The sequence below is a fragment of the Atractosteus spatula genome, chromosome 6 (genome assembly GCF_055471065.1).
Source record: "Atractosteus spatula isolate fAtrSpa1 chromosome 6, fAtrSpa1.hap1, whole genome shotgun sequence".
Classification (NCBI taxonomy): Eukaryota; Metazoa; Chordata; class Actinopteri; order Semionotiformes; family Lepisosteidae; genus Atractosteus; species Atractosteus spatula.
The window spans coordinates 4,685,790-4,701,957 of record NC_142711.1 but is presented as its reverse complement, the minus strand read 5'-3'; the positions used below and the strand labels follow the sequence as shown (position 1 = coordinate 4,701,957).

At 39.2% G+C, this 16,168-nt stretch overlaps 1 protein-coding gene across 1 annotated transcript; it reads left to right on the top strand.

Moving 5' to 3' along the window:
* Positions 1-14,695: 14,695 nt before the first annotated feature.
* lrrc30a (leucine rich repeat containing 30a) lies at positions 14,696-15,583 on the top strand. Its single transcript, XM_088919678.1, has one exon. The coding sequence runs from the start codon at positions 14,696-14,698 to the stop codon at positions 15,581-15,583; it is 888 nt and encodes a 295-aa protein (XP_088775804.1).
* The last annotated feature ends 585 nt before the right edge of the window (positions 15,584-16,168 follow it).

The following is a 16,168-nucleotide window of genomic DNA, read 5'->3' as shown; positions in this document are numbered from 1 at the left end:
TCCATTCATTATTTTACGGAAAATACAGAATTTGGCAAAATTATGAGACACTACTAAATCGATCTTAAATTCTACAGCAGCCCACAGCCGAGAGTACATCTCAGGCATCTCATCTTTGCCCCTTTTGAAAAAGAGTGGATAATCAAAATCACAGTTCACAAATAACAGATAGGTAAATTACTTTCTGACCATTTGATTTAAATAATTAATAAAATGAACCAGAGCACAGCGAATTACCAAGCTGAATGCATAGTGTAATCTTGAATTTAAAATGAGTCAATAAATTAAGCATACTGTCTAGCGATATCAACAAGTTTTGTAACACTGCACTAAAAGATGTCCAGCGCAATGGTGCTACTAAATGATTTAATATAATTATTTTACAAACCTTGAAGCAGAAATGATAAAGTGCTTTCTGAACTCTTTGTACACACAGTTTAAATTATTATTAATATTGGTGCCATAGATAGATACTGAAAGTGCCCACTCATTTAGTAAAGACAGCCTTTATATTATCATACAATGCCTAGAAGACAAGAGTTGAGCTTTTATATTCCCTTTTAAAGGTTTTCTCCTCCAAAGGTTTTGGATTTCTTCTAACTCTGTATTAATAAACTTAAGAATTTCATTGTGTGACCTATGGGACAAGACTGTTGCCTATTAATCACCATTACATTTGGTATTCATTTCAATAAAAGCTGATGAAATATTAACCAAAGTACACTCCGGGATTTCCCCTGTTTTATGAATGAAGGATATTGTCCTGTTTGGCCACTATCTCGAAATAAAATAAAAACTGTAGTTCAAGGACAAACTGTACCGGTGCTTCTGGGAAAACTGAACCTGGTGAGTGTGTGTATCTGTCTGCCCTGTGCTGGAATGGCGTCCCATGCTGAATGTATCCTGCCATGCGTCAGTAACTTGCCCGGAAAGGCTCCAGCTCCCCTGCAACCCTGATATTGGAAGAAGCAGTTTGAAGATGGATGGTGTCCTGTTTGTGTTAGAAGACACCCATGTTTTGCCTAAGTTCCAGTCCCTTCTGATTTTCACTTCCTCTCTCGCACCCCTGTTTTCTAGCCCTGAGGGTTCAACTTCAACGGGAGTCAAATTCAGGATTAGAACGGAGCGATGGCTGCTTAACTCCGGGCATGTCAGAGGACGTGTGACTAATTCTGCCATCTGAACAAATGCGCCACCATTCCCAGGGGTTACAGGAGCCTGGCATGGAAGGAAAGACCGATGGCAGAAAGATTTGCATTTGTAACTTGTGAATAATAACTAACTCGCTTCAGGACATAATCCATAACTCATCATCAGCGTAGACACGCAGCTTTTATCTTTTCAAACAGATAACGGGTGGAACAGCTTGAGATTTCTCAAAGCTGCTGTTAGGCAGATACAATACAGGTGTAAAGCTTAAACTACAAGACATAAACAGCCTGTTTCATATCTTGCGTTTGACAGTTCCTTATTACTTCATTACACGTGAGAGACAGTATTATATGAGATACCACTATGCAAAAACTATTGGTTTTCTCACTATGCTAGTGGCAGATAGCGGATGTGATCTACTGCACTCCACTCTCGTATGGCTCCCAGGGTCCCCAGGGTCTTCAGTTAATCCTTTACTTCTTTTCTGAGACACTACTGATGGAGTGGTACTTTCTCTCCTTATCACACTTGGCATGCCTGATAAAAGCCTGTGGTCTTCCCTGATAAAGCATTAATGTCTGCAACCAGAACTATGCATCACTGATAAGCAGAGAGTGTTGAATTTACAAATGGCAGGAACAGATTCCAAAAGGAAAGTTTAGTGTATCACCTTCCTGTAGTGTGGTTTATAAAGAGAAGGCATGAGAACAGTCAGACAATTGCATCCTAATTAATATTTTTAAAGTCTGACTTTTTACATAGTGTTCCTAAAGAGGACTGAGTGTTAATTCATTAATAGCTGTCTGGGTGATTTCAATACAAAATGTTACCACTGCTCTTGGATATATCATCCACAACAGTTCGATTTACCAAGGATGTGAAATTAAAACAAAGAATGTAGAGATAAAAATCTATTAAACATTGAACCCATTTTGCCACTGTAAAAAATAACATTGTCACACTGACATGGAAGGAAGGAGACTAAACATAGGTGAAACGCATGTCCTGGATGGGCAGTTTAAAATAAATTACTAAACTTTATAAGAATGTTACTCCGGAGCCATTCTCCATTCTCTCTGTTTCTTGACAGAAGATATTGGAGGTTTAAATGTACACGCATAGAAAAAAGTGCTGGAGAAAAATTCCACCCACTTTACCTTTAATATTTTTAGAAATGATCATGGATTTCGCTTTACTGAGAAAATTTGAGTGTGGCTGAACTTCAAAATAAATTGACCAGCAACCGGCTCTTTCATTCCACTGTGGTCACAGAAGGGACACAAGAGGGAGTACATTCAGGAAAGAGGCATGAAGCTCTGTGTTTATCACATAAACCCCAAAACTGAATCGTGTTTATTCACTGAATCGAAAGGCCTGAAGAGTCTTGAATCCACATCAACATCCACATGCTCTGTGATATTCCATACATTTTGTATTATAAAATGTAGCATTCCGCCCACAGTAGTGGACTGCCCCTTGACCTTTATCCTTCACCTTCCTCTTTCTCCACACTATACTCTACATACAGGTGGGGGTGTTTTCCTAGCCTACACCTTACCCCCTCTGTGACCAGCACGCCCCTCACAAACACCAAGGTCACTAAATCCCAGCGACCTTCACCCTGTTACCTTAGCGCAGACTTCCTCTTTCCCCACCCTATACAAGTTTCTCTTCTCGATTCAATTCAAGAAGCTTTATTGGCATGACCAATGAATTTCAGTGTTGCCAAAGTTTATACAATCAGCTCAGCACTTAGATGTCACGGTCGTCATCCCTCCTCTAGAGGGCGCTCCTACCTTTTTGTATTATGTTTAGTTTAAGTACCTTCACCTGCGTCTTGTCCCCCTTTTTGTTTTTTAAGCCCGGCGTCTCCACAGTTCCGGGCTCAGCTCTGGAAGACGGACGTCTGAAGGCCCGCCTATCCACTGGGCTCAGGAACGGTCCGAGGGAAAGGGCCTTTTCCCCAGAGGTCCTGACCTCCGAGTCCGGGGCTGGGAGCGCCTGGTCCTGTTATGGTTTTAATCTTCAGTGTGCCTGGTTGCACTTCCCTGTTCCCTTTTAACTGTCTCCGTCATTGATGGACCTCCCGGCCTTTTTCGATTTTGGACTGCGCCCTGGTTACCCCTACTGACTTTCTTGGACTCGTTTGCCTATGCCCTGCTCCCCTGTCTGTCTACCCGACCTGGTCCTGCTGTGTCTTCCCTGATGTCCTTCTCCAAACACTTCCGGATTATACCATCACGCGTAGGGTCTTTAACAACAATTTCACGGGAGACATTTACAATAGAGAAACATCATAAGACATTTACATACAAGCATATGGAGCGTTACTGAGAGTCAGACTCCCTGTTCCACAGGCTGTGGCAGGAGATCAGCCAGTTCAACTGAGTTCCCTCCCCCCTCCCCCCGTAGGATCGGGAGCCTTTCTGATTCTGGCAGGTGTGGGAATTCTGGGATTAGATTTGTAAATTTGGGGAATAATGTTTGTCTAATCCCAGAGTATTTGTCACAGTGCAGTAGGAAGTGCACCTCTGTCTCTGTTTCTCCCTGCTGGCAGTGGGAGCACAGCCTGCCCTCTCTGGACAGCCAGGTCTGCCTGTGTCCAGTTTCTCTGGCCAGGCTGTGGTCACTGAGCCTGTACTTCGTCAGGGTCTGTTTCTTTAAATTGTTATTTATCTTGGTTAAATATTCAGCTAAATATTTAATATTGTGCATTGTCTGTTTAGTTGTCTCTCTCTACAGCTTGTCCCCCTGTGTGAGGAGCACACCCACCTGTTAACATCGACGGTAATAAATCCTGGGGTACCTGTTATCTTGCCCTCCTTCTGCACCCATGACACTGCTAGGGAGAACAGGGCAATCACTGCAATACCTTAAATAGCCAAAATATCACTTACAGCTTACGTGGAGAGTTGCATTTGCTGTAATTTCCTTAAGGAATCTTGCTATATGAAGTGTTGCAAACAATGGTTTAGCTTTAAAAAGCTGCCAAAATAGGAAACACACGAATTGTGACAAAAGAAAAAAGTTATAGAATTATATATTTGCCTTCTTCATAAATCATAATGAAATTATAGGCCTTACTATCTGTAGAAAACGTAGAAAATCTGTAGAAATGTAGAAAACATCGTCAATGTAAATAGAAACATTAAAAGCTCAGGTTGTTACAGCATACACCAGGTTTCAAGTAATCCTTGTGTAAAATCTCATTGATGTGATGTCTGATCTACAAAAGGAGTTAAAAAAAACCCTGTAAATGGTGAACCATGATGGTGACAAAATAATAAAGGAGTTTCAGTTTGGATTGACTTTACACAGTGTGAAACAAAGAGGTTTTTAACACTGAGGTAAACAAAGAGGATCCTTGTTGTAAAGCTATTGATTCAAGGGAAAATTTACACATCAAGAATAACGATATTAATCATTGCTGAATAATAAGCAACAAGTCTGACTTGCAAGGAACAGAGTCCTGCCTTATAGTACCCAGAATATATACAGAAGCTAATATATATACAGTATGTGTGTATACAAAGCAAATCCAGAAAAATACATTTCTCATTTTTTTAAACTGAAGTCATTTCAGATGACCTGCTTTATGTTTCTCTCTGTTGTTCTCTCTTTTGTGTGACAATCAGTGAAGGGGGGGGGGGGGGGGGGGAGGGGTGATTGTTCTCAGCACTCAATTTCCTCTGCTGAGGAACGATTACTGATGAGGAACTGGTACTCAGGTCAAGCGGATGCAGAGACATTAGGCAGAAATATTTTTTTTCTGGCAATGAAACATTATTTTATTCATACCTCCTTTGGACAAATTAATTAATGTGAAACACAAAAATGTTATTGAATAATAATAATAATAATAATAATGATAATAATAACATAATTTAATGTATCATGTTATGAAAGTGTTGCTTGCAAGGGAGTAATCTTCAATCCATAGTGTAGAAGGTTAATCTTCAGTTACTTTTACAGTTCTGTATGTAACCTTGCACTTTTCTCTAAAACATGCCTTCCTCTGAGGAATATATATTTTCCATATATCCATTCTCTAACTGCTTCAGTTTAGGGAGCCTATCCCGGAAAGCAACAAGTGCAAGGTGGGGTACACTTTGGTTGGGGTGACAGTCTATCACAGGTCACATAAACTCACACCAGGGCTAGTTTTCCCTGAAGCCAATTAACCTACCAGTATAAACACTGTGTGAACATACAGACTCCTTGCAGATGGCATCCCAACAGCCTGCTGCCATATCACCCTGCAACTCACCACTGGTAGCCCACTGAAGCTCAGCAGGTGTGAGCCTGGCCAAATCTCCTGGGAAAAACTACATTTGCTGCTGGAAGAGGTGTGAGTGGGACCAGCAGGGGGTGCTCACCCTGCGGTCCATGTGGGTCCTAATGCCCCAGTATAGTGATGGGGACACTACACTGTAAAAGGTGCCGTCTTTCAGATGAGATGTAAAACCGAGGTCCTGACTCTCTGTGGTCATTAAAAATCCCAGGGCGTTTCTCGGAAAGAGTAGGGGTGTAAACCTGGTGCCCAGGCCATATTTCCCATTGGCCCTTACCAGTCATGGCCTCCTAATAATCCCATCTGTGAACTGGCTTCATCACTCTGCTCTCCTCCCCACTGAGAGCTGGTGTGTGGGGAGCGGACTGGCACATCATCCAGGTGGTAGTCGGATTCCCCATTACCCATAAAGCGCTTTGAGTGGAGTGTCCGAACTGAATCCAAGTCCCCAGAGGCAGCAATCCTAACCATTGCACCACTGTGCCACCCTCCACATTTTTTACTTTTAAGATTTTTATTACATTTCCTACTTAATTTAGATTTGCTTCTTGTTAAATCCTGCATTCTGACTACAGCTCCTGTGCTGCATGGAGATCTGTATTTCGATGTCTCGTGGGGGTTTGCTAATATAAAATGTAGCATAAATGCAAGTGGTTACACACTTGATGACAAACATAAGTTTGCAGTGATGAAAAAAAAATATGTAGAAATTTTCCAGAATAGTTGGTGTCATATGGTCCATATGTCATCAACTTGAATGCTGCCGGGCAGAGGAGTAGATCTCTAGTTCTAAGTGTACAGCCTGAATAGGTGAGTACTAAGAAAGTGTCTCAGGTTTGTCAGAAATCATGAGCTTACATAATGTCTGTATTTCTGTCAAAAATCTCATGGGTTATCACTGTGTTGGAACAGTCGGTTTCTGTGGGAGCTGTGGTCTGTGGTCATGGCATAAAATGTGTAAAATGTGCAGAGGACAAAGCAGGGACTGGGGACAGCAGGGGACAGCAGGCAGATCTGAACTGGACAAAAATAAAATGGGCCTGTTAAGAAAATGTGAAAAAAAATGATTTCCGTATTTTCTATTTTTTATTTATTTTAGAGAACAATAAAACCACATTACACAACCATCCTTTCATAATGCAAATTTGCAAACATACATCACACATGAAAATTTAGTCTATTCTTAGTTGTCCCCTTAATATTTTACAATTATTTTTCTTAGTTCTGCAGTAAAATATAGAATTACTGTATATACTGTACATTCAAAGTAAGGAAGATGCCCAAGTTTTTTATTTATGGAGAAAAGTATTTAGATATACATGTTTATTTCAAGCTTCTGTTATTCTGTATCTCAACAAATTCAGACGATTTCTCTATTTTCTATTTTCAAATTGCTCAACTAAAAGACAGAAATTACACACGTGGCTTCTACATAAAACAAGAACATATTAAACAGCATGCATAAAATGAAAAGAAATAGCAGTCAGATCACTTACCACAACTGAAACACATCTTTTTTTTAATAAAAAGATAATCATTAAGTTTCCTTCTAGCTCAGGCATAGCAGAATAAGACCAAAGTCTTTGGGTAAACCCTCTGATCATATTTGTTAAGGGCAACAGCAAATTCATTGAGATGCCTTGTGATTTCCTATAAATAGAACGGAGAAACCAGAAGAGATTCAGAGAAAGTGAGAGGGGTTCTGGGACCAGAGACAGCAATTACAAAGACCCTGGCTGTCTGGGGTCTACAAAGTGAAAGCTAGCAAGCGATCCAGCAGTGTGTGCAGAAACTCTGGAGTGTCCTGGTCAGGGAAATCAGTGACAGTGACAGTCGCTTGTTCCTGTTTGTTACTGTTTAATGAGCATCATCACAAGTAAATCATGACCAGTTTACGATCCTACAGTGATTGAAGTTACAAGAAAAATCTCTGCATCCTGACAGAATAGCTTGAGGATTATTAATGACTGCCAAAGACCTGGACTGACAATTTTCTCATTTCTTCTATCCCAGAGAAGTATTTACAGTAAATCCAGTGAAGAATGACCGATAAGAATGAACAGAAGCAAAGCATCTCTTTCTGAACACCTCAGTGAGAGGTGGATATAACTCAGCTTTAGCACCTGGGCTAAGAGATGTGTTTAAATACCTAGACAGATGCTGAAATAAATAATTATGTTAAGTTTTCATGTACATGAGATCATTTAAAGCAAAATCTTGATCATTCTAGCAAAATATCAAAAATTTAGATTGCAAAAGAAGTACCAACGGTATGCTTTGAAAAAGTATTCAGACCCTTCTTATGATATCCTCTTTTGTGAAATTACAATATGATGCTTACACAATTTTTTAAATTAATATTTTATTCAAAGCCTGAATAAAATGGTCAAACTGAAGAGTATTAAGACTTCTTTATTGCATATTCTAATACAGGTTGCAGCAAAAAAATATGTTGATTGCATTTCAGTGGTGTTGTTTTGCACATACTTTTTTGGAGTTGCTCAAGCTATCTCAAATTGTATGGACAGCAGTTTGAAGACTTTTCACAGATTCTCAATAAGATTCAAGTCAGGACTTTAACTAGGGCACTCAAGAACACTCAGTTTCTTATTTTCAAGCCTCTACAGTGTAGCTTTGATTTTGTGCTTTGGATCATTGTCCTGGTGAGAGATTACATCTTGTCCCAGTTGTAGGCTTGAAGAAGGTTTTACACTATGATTTCCCTGGACTTGGCTTCATCTACAGTATGTTCCCATCAACCTTGACAAGCTTCCCAGTCCCTGCCTATGAGAAGACCCGTTACATAATGCTGCCACCTCCATGCTTTATAGTAGAGGTGGTGCTGAGTCAGTGATGCACTATTTTGGGTTTCTGACAGATGTAACATCTTGTATTTTTTCCAAAAGGTTCCAATTTTGTCTTGCCAGACCACAGAATCCTTTGCCACATGTTTGCCATATCATTTAGATGCTTTGTTGCAAACTCCATGCAGCATTTGGTTTGTTTGTTTTTCAACACCATACAAGCCGCATTTGTAGAGTGACTCTACACTCTTTCAAAGTCGTCATTGACCTCATAGTGGCCACCCTGTCCAATTTCCTCCTGGGCCAGCAGCTCATTCTGCAGGGACAGCTCCAATCTAGGCAGTGCCTGGGTGCCTTCCAGTTCTTAATGGTCGACTTCGTCATGCTCAGAGATATTAAGGGTCTTTGAAATGTTTTTACCTTAACGTAATTCCTGTGTTGTTCTGAAAGCCCCTTGGTCTTTGAATTTTTGCATGAATTTTTGCAGACTGCAGGACCTTACAGAGACCTTTTACTCCGCAAATAATGTGAAGCATCATTACTGCACACAGACAGAAGCCACCCAATTACTTGTGTGGTTTGTTAAGAAATGTGAACTTTGCCCACCAATTTGAATATTTGATTTGAATATTTATGCAATTGAGACCTTTCCATTTTCTTTACTATTAATTCTTTCCTTCTTAGTTTTTGCGTTTTGGAGTAGGTTGTGTCTACAACAAAGATTAAATGCTGTCATGACTTCAAGCTTTAAAGCGATAAAATGTGAAAACCATGAAGGGTCTCAAGACCTTTACAGGACAGCTAAAAAATACAACTAGACAGTCTAATAAAAATATGAAAATGATTCAAATAGTGAGGGAAGAACTGAAAGTAATAAAGTACTGTATATTAAACAAAAATGGTTTGTAGTTTGCAGTACGGTAAATGGTCCAATGGAGATGAAAAAAGGTCTCCAGAAAGACTGTCAGATTGTTGTCTATCAGTATATCAGATTTTTTCTTCACCCCCAAGGATTTATTTGGGCTTCTCTCACAGTGGAAATATCAGAGATGTGGTTCTGAAAACACATTAACCTCTGGAGGAGGCCACACCACAGTCATGTGACTGCATTTCCAGCGGGCAGCACTCCACCTGGAGGATACACATTCTCTAAAGCGTGACGTTACTACAATTCGAAACCATAGTATTTGGTTACAATAGATCTGAATGGACAATGGCACGAGGGGTGCCATGCAAGGAAAACTTCGTCCTTTCCCTTTGATGCATGTAGGCACAGTTTAAGAATAGAATTGACACCGAAACACAGGCAGGACATCATGGGTGGAGCAGTGTCTCTGTGGCCAACAATCTGCGCCTGTGGCTGGAAGGTTGCCGGTTCGTATCCCGTGGCCGGCAGAGGAATCTTACTCCGTTGGGCCCCCGAGCAAGGCCCTTCACCCCAACTGATCCAGGGGCGCCGTATAAATGGCTGACCCTGCACTCTGACCCCAAGCTTCTCTCCCTGTCTGTGTGTCTCATGGAGAGCAGGTTGGGGTATGTGAAAAGACAAATTCTTAATACAAGACATTGTATAGATGGCCAATGAAGTGTTCTAATCTTAACATAAACAAATCAGAACCTTCAGTACCTAGATGGGACTTCCCACATGGTCACTCATGGGCCCTGGGGTTTGCATCAGACATCTAGAAGTATACAATCATGTCAATAACACAGAGGTGTTTGATACCTTTGATTTATGTAGGCTTCCTTTTGTACTCTTGCTAATTCTCTTTTAAACGGCATTGCAGGGAGATTTGCTGCCTTCGTAGTGGTCGGAGCTGCCTCTAGCTAGAGCCCTCTGAAGTGCTGCACCTGTGCCCTACACATCCACTGCCATTGTTGTGCCAGCAAATTAGGATTAGAGGGATGGCAGGCTGCAATATTTTAAACACTGTGGAATACAAAATATTTTTGGGATTGTTTTGCAAATCACAAAGCATTCTGACACATTCTTATACATAACACTAAAAACAGCGTCCTAAAAGTTGAAGAAAAGTACATCTGGAAAAAACAGATTTCTCCATGAAGACAGTACATGTAGCTATAGTGTAATACTAAGTAATCACTTTGAGAATAAATACAGCTTTTTAAGTGCCCCTTTTCATGTCATGCCTTTTAAAACGAGTTTTCTCCTTTTTTCTAAGCTTCTAAACATCTCTGAAGAAAGGGGAGGAAAGACAGAAGACTTGAGAAGAATACTAAACAATGCAATGCAATTTTCTAGCATGGTCCTACCGCACTATGAAATTATTTTGTACAGCACAAAGGAGACAATACAGCTAGGCAATGTTTTAACAATTGCACAAAATCACATAAATATGTATTGTGACATATCTCTCGGTAATTAATGGCATTTCTGAATTGTTATCTGTCTTATGCTTATATTCACAAGTACCCTATACAGGCAGTGTTTATGTCAGCTGGGTGTTTTGTTCCACTACTTCACAAACAAGCATACCCTTACCCAACCACACACAGATACACTCACATATAAGTTACAGAGACCTGTGACTATATTAGCCTCGGTCCCTGATTAACAGAAGGACAGGTGGTTAAAAATACACTGGGGATAAGTCGGATCCTTTGTCAGTCTTCATTTGGCAGTTAATGCTAACAAACACATCAACAAGATCCATTTCCAGATACAGTTAGAGCCCAGGCTACATTATGTCAGCCGCATTAGTGTACTAATTTGGACTGTTATAATGTGCTTTTTATAAGCCTTCATTCCTACAATAGCCAAGCTACATATTGTAAGCTGTTAGAGGATTTAAATAATTAACATTCTGCTTATTCTAAAAACATGCAAATGAATTTATCTGAGATTTTCAGTCATAGCTACGCTGATACACTTTTATACATACAGTAACACCAAACACAGCGTCCTAAAATTTGAAGAAAAGTAAATAGTCAGAATAATAAGAAACCAGGTTTCTATATATTTCTATAGTACATGTGGTTATAGTGGAAATACGAAGTAATTACGATGAGAATAAATACAGCTTTTTAAGTGTCATTGCCCATTTTAAAAGGGGCCTGTTTTCATGTCATTCACAATGAGATCGAATCGAAAACCACCTAATCTAAAGTCTAAATAATAGCTAGTGATCAACTGACTGTCAGTGTAACTCACTCATAAACTGATCTCATTGCAGCAAATGAAAACATGAACATAAATTAACATCCAGTCAAACATAGTAATTAGCTTAGTGATGCAACTGCAATATCCTTGACATTAAAACATCTGTGGCTGAGGATCTGCGCCTGTGGCTGGAAGGTTGCTGGTTCATAGCCTGCAGCCAGCAGAGGAATCCTACTCCGTTGGGCCCCTGAGCAAGCCCCTTAACCCCAACTGCTCCAGGGGCACTGTATAAATGGCTGACCCTGCGCTCTGACCCCAAGCTTCTCTCTCTGTCTGTGTGTCTCATGGAGAGCAAGCTGGGGTCTGTGAAAAGACAAATTCCTAATACAAGAAATATGGCCAATAAAGTGATCTCATCTTAAAAAATGTAGTTCGAAGTATTTTTATCTACAGTAATTCTTTGTGTGAAGAAAACATTGCTTTTTAATAAAAAATACTTGTTTATTTCAATAACAATTAATTCCCAAGGTTCAGAGAAGACTGTATTTTTATTTTTTAGTTGTGCCTTGTAAATCACCTCAAGACCAAGAAATGTAAAATACATATTTTCAAGCTCAGGATGCAGTTTCAAATAGGATATGAATATCTGTTAGAATACTGTACTGTCAAAAAGAGTAATTAGTAGTGACAGAATCATAAAGAGGAATGATGTTTTAAAAAAATAGACCAAAAGACATAACTATAAAAGGGAAACAAGAACTTCACTAGAACAGAGACTTCAATAGGTTCTTGAAGTCATTTCTGTTGTGCATTAAAGGCCACACCTGACACACTGTTCCTATATTGCTGCCTTTCTTATTTTAGCCCTCTCCAAGCATGTGGCTTCTTGGCTAGTATCTTGTATTTACCTCTTTTCTGCTATTGCATAAAATATTCATGATACTGTACAAACAGATTTCATGTCAAAATGATATCTAATTAAACAATATATGAACACAATATTTAACACAGTACATGCAGGGATTTCCTGCATCTAATACTGTATACAGTTAAACTTGTGGACTAGACTTTGTTCACTCCATTTTTATTATGAAGAAAGAAACTATTTGCTGTAAATGAACCCCTCTGTGAGTTACACTGCTAGGGGGAGGGAATGAGTACTGGCTGGTGTCAGGTAACTAAAGCAACAAGAAAGGAGTGACATTTAAAGAAACAAATAATACTTACTTTGTGTTTATTCAGCTTTAAAAGAAAGTCATATATTTTATTACTGGAATTCATTTAGTGAGGCAGGAGCTTTTGAAATATCTTCTCTACCCCAAAAAAAGGCATCTAATAAATCTCTATTTTTATTCCTCAAGTGTAAATCCGACTTTGAAAAATAAAGTTGATACTTTAATCCCTAGGTCTATGTCTAAAAATAAATTATTTTTCATATGCTACATATACACTTACATCTTCATTGGTTCTTTTATTTATTTTGGTTGGTCTTTTCACTATGAGCTTTAGAGAAACATCTTCCTTTCAGCTGCTGAAATATAATACGTTTATTGAAAGCATACTTTTACTTTCCAGTCACAGTAGCGGTGGCTGGTTTTACCTGAGTCTTTAAGCAATGCTGTGGGCATGGTTATACTAAAGAGCTTTCACTTATTCTTGGATCGATTTAATTATTTGTTGTAATCTTTGCCTTAATGATGCCCGCATATGAAATGGATAAACTTGTACATGAACTCACAGACTGAGAGAGATTGCTGACTTTCAATATCATGAAGATTCCAAAAACAAAGCTGTAAGTGGCAACTGCTGTAGTAAAGACAGAAAAACTACATTTTAATGGCAAAGTATGTATTTGAATTAATATGTCAAAATGGCTTCAAGTTAAATATTATTTTAGAATGTACATGTGATATGTAAAATATCAATAGACAATCTTCTTTTTTGTAATTCCCTAGTATTGTTATACTTCAGGATTTCTGCTCATTTTTTCCCAAACATTTTCCAGATGTTACATGGTTCTATATGAAAAATATATACAGTATATATTTTATATACAGTATATATATAATTTTGGGTGTATTGAGCAAACTGTATCTTTATGTGCTGTGAAACATTTTCTGGTACATATTTTTTCTAGTATTTCTCCATTCTGATTTAGAATGTAGTCACAATGAAATATCTGACTTAAATCACAGCCACAGAATAAATCTTCCACCAGCAGTCCTATTGTTGTCCATAAGCACAGTTTCTTTTTTCAGACGTGATTTAATGGTTTTATAATGCACAGCTTGTTGTTATATTTAATACTGTGTTAACTAATGAGAAAGAGATAATATTGCCAACGCTTTCAGAAAGAAGCTATCTGTTCGACAAGCCACTCATTTATCAACTGTCTCTGTTTTTTTAAATACAAAGCTTGCATTGAGATTCAAAATATCCTCAGTAATCTCCCCTAAAGCCCGAAAATACATCAGCAGGAGTCGGTACATGAGATTTATTCAAAATTCCACAGCAAACGTACAAATAAGCAAGAAAGAGTACGAATATTGATTTAAAAGTTTTTTTTTTATAAACTACTGTACATTACTTTTTGTAGTTCTTAGATACTAGTGTATGAAGTGAATGGATACATTATTAGGTATTATCGTCACAATATCCTTTCTTTGTGGTGTTTGAATTTCCTTTGGAAATCCTAGTGAAATCAATTTCTTTTTACATGCATTTATTTATGCTTAGATTCCTTGTCTTGACTGGTGATACAATCCCAGTACATCCAATGTCCGCTCAAAGGAAAGAAAGTTAATTTCTACAATACATTATTTGCTGAAATGACATAGGCTGGGGTCAAGGATATGTGATTTCCATACAATGACAGAAAGTGACTTAACAAAAGTGGAATACTAGTGACCTCAATACAATCAAGGTTAGTTATCACTCAGACGAAGCAGTGAAATGACAGTGGCAGCTGTTCAGTGAAATTCAGTAGGAACTGGAGCAGGTCTGGTCAGCACATTTAGTATTTCAGCTCTTCATTACACCTTTCATTTAGCGAACCACAGCAACACCCTGCTCTGTGCTGAGAGAGAGATTCTACAACTTTTCTATGCTGTACCTTACCATCGTTTCTTATTTGGATAGTTGTTTGGGGGGGTTGTTGGGTGTTTGATTTTAAAAAAAATAAAAGTGGAAAAGAAGAAGAGCGTCCAGGAAACCTTTCATGCACACAGAAGAAAAGAGCCTTCCTCCCTTTTAAATTCCTGCACAGAAGCTTATGCATAAAATGTCCCTTTGACATTTTGATCAAGCAGGCGCTGTTGTTTTGAAGATATGGGAGCTAAGCAATCCAAAGACTTTGCCAAGGAGGAGTTGAAGAAGCAAGTTAAAAAAACAGGGAATGCTCCGTCTAAAGAGGAAGAGTTATCATCTGCTGAAAGAATAAGGAAGCACATCATTGTCCGTTTTGGATATACCGTTCTGAGTCTGGCCATGAGGGGAATGGCTAATGCTCCAGAAGAACTGTGGGAATTGACTGAGCTGGACAAGCTGAACCTGTCACTGAACTGCCTGAGCACACTGCCCCCTGCTGTGGGAGGCCTTGAAAACCTTGTGGTTTTGAATCTGTGGGGAAACCAGCTGACCAGCCTGCCTCCGGAGATTGGCCAGCTGAAGAACCTCCGTGTCTTATTTGCCTACAAGAACCTTCTGACAGAGGTCCCCGAGGAGCTGAGTGCCTGCAGCAGACTGGAGGTTCTCAGCCTGGCCCACAACCACATCACCTGCCTCCCAGACAGCTTCACCAGCTTGGTCAGCCTGAAGAAGCTCAATCTGAGTCACAACTGCATTGACCACATCCCAGCCTGCGTTTACAGGTTGAAGAACTTGGTCTTCCTGCACCTGGCCTGCAACAGACTGGAAAACATAGCAGATCAGATTGAGCACCTGGTGAATTTAAAGATCTTCATCGTTGAGGGCAATCATATCCACTCCTTGCCGAAGACTCTCTGTTTTCTAACATCCCTGGAGTTGCTTAATGTGGACTTCAATGACATTCAGAATGTTCCTGTGCAATTCTACCTTCTGAGGAAGCTAAAGAGACTTGCATGCCATCCACTGGACCAAGGGCTCCACATTGTCCACAACCCTCTGCTGAAACCCCTCGCAGAGGTTTTGGATGGGGGGCTCAATGCCCTTTTTAATTATCTCAGATCAACATGAAACACAAAAAAGGTAGTTTTCCAACTTCAAGCTTTCCTTGTTTGATTTATTGTTATTCAGTTTGACTTCATGATGCTGAGGAATTTGTTCACAATATTTCTCAGCATTGAAGTAGCATTATTGTTCTCAATTTTTCTTCTTTTCTAAAAACCTGACTGCTTGTTTCTTTTTAAAAAAAACATGAAAAAGATCACACGGGAAACATCAGAGGCCAGGGGCTTTTCAGTGCTTGAAGTAAATTAAACAGAATTCTGGGTCTATACAATATTAATTAATAGATGGGTGGAAAGTTAATATGAAGGACTTAATGGATTGTGGTCTGTTTTTAAAATAGTCTCCTAAAAGGTTTGGTTTGCTGAGTCCATCACAAAAAGAGCAAATCATCTTCCAAGCAGCTTACCCATTTTCATTCTTATCTGCATTGAACATAAATTTGCTAGTTTTCATGCACTGGGCTAGATATGATGGAAACGAGGTTTAAATGACTAAATGAATTATTTTACGAATGTTTCTGACAAAACATTCTTCTGCAGCTGTTTAGAAACGAAGGTAATCACAGTGCAGTGAATACATTGATGCTGAATT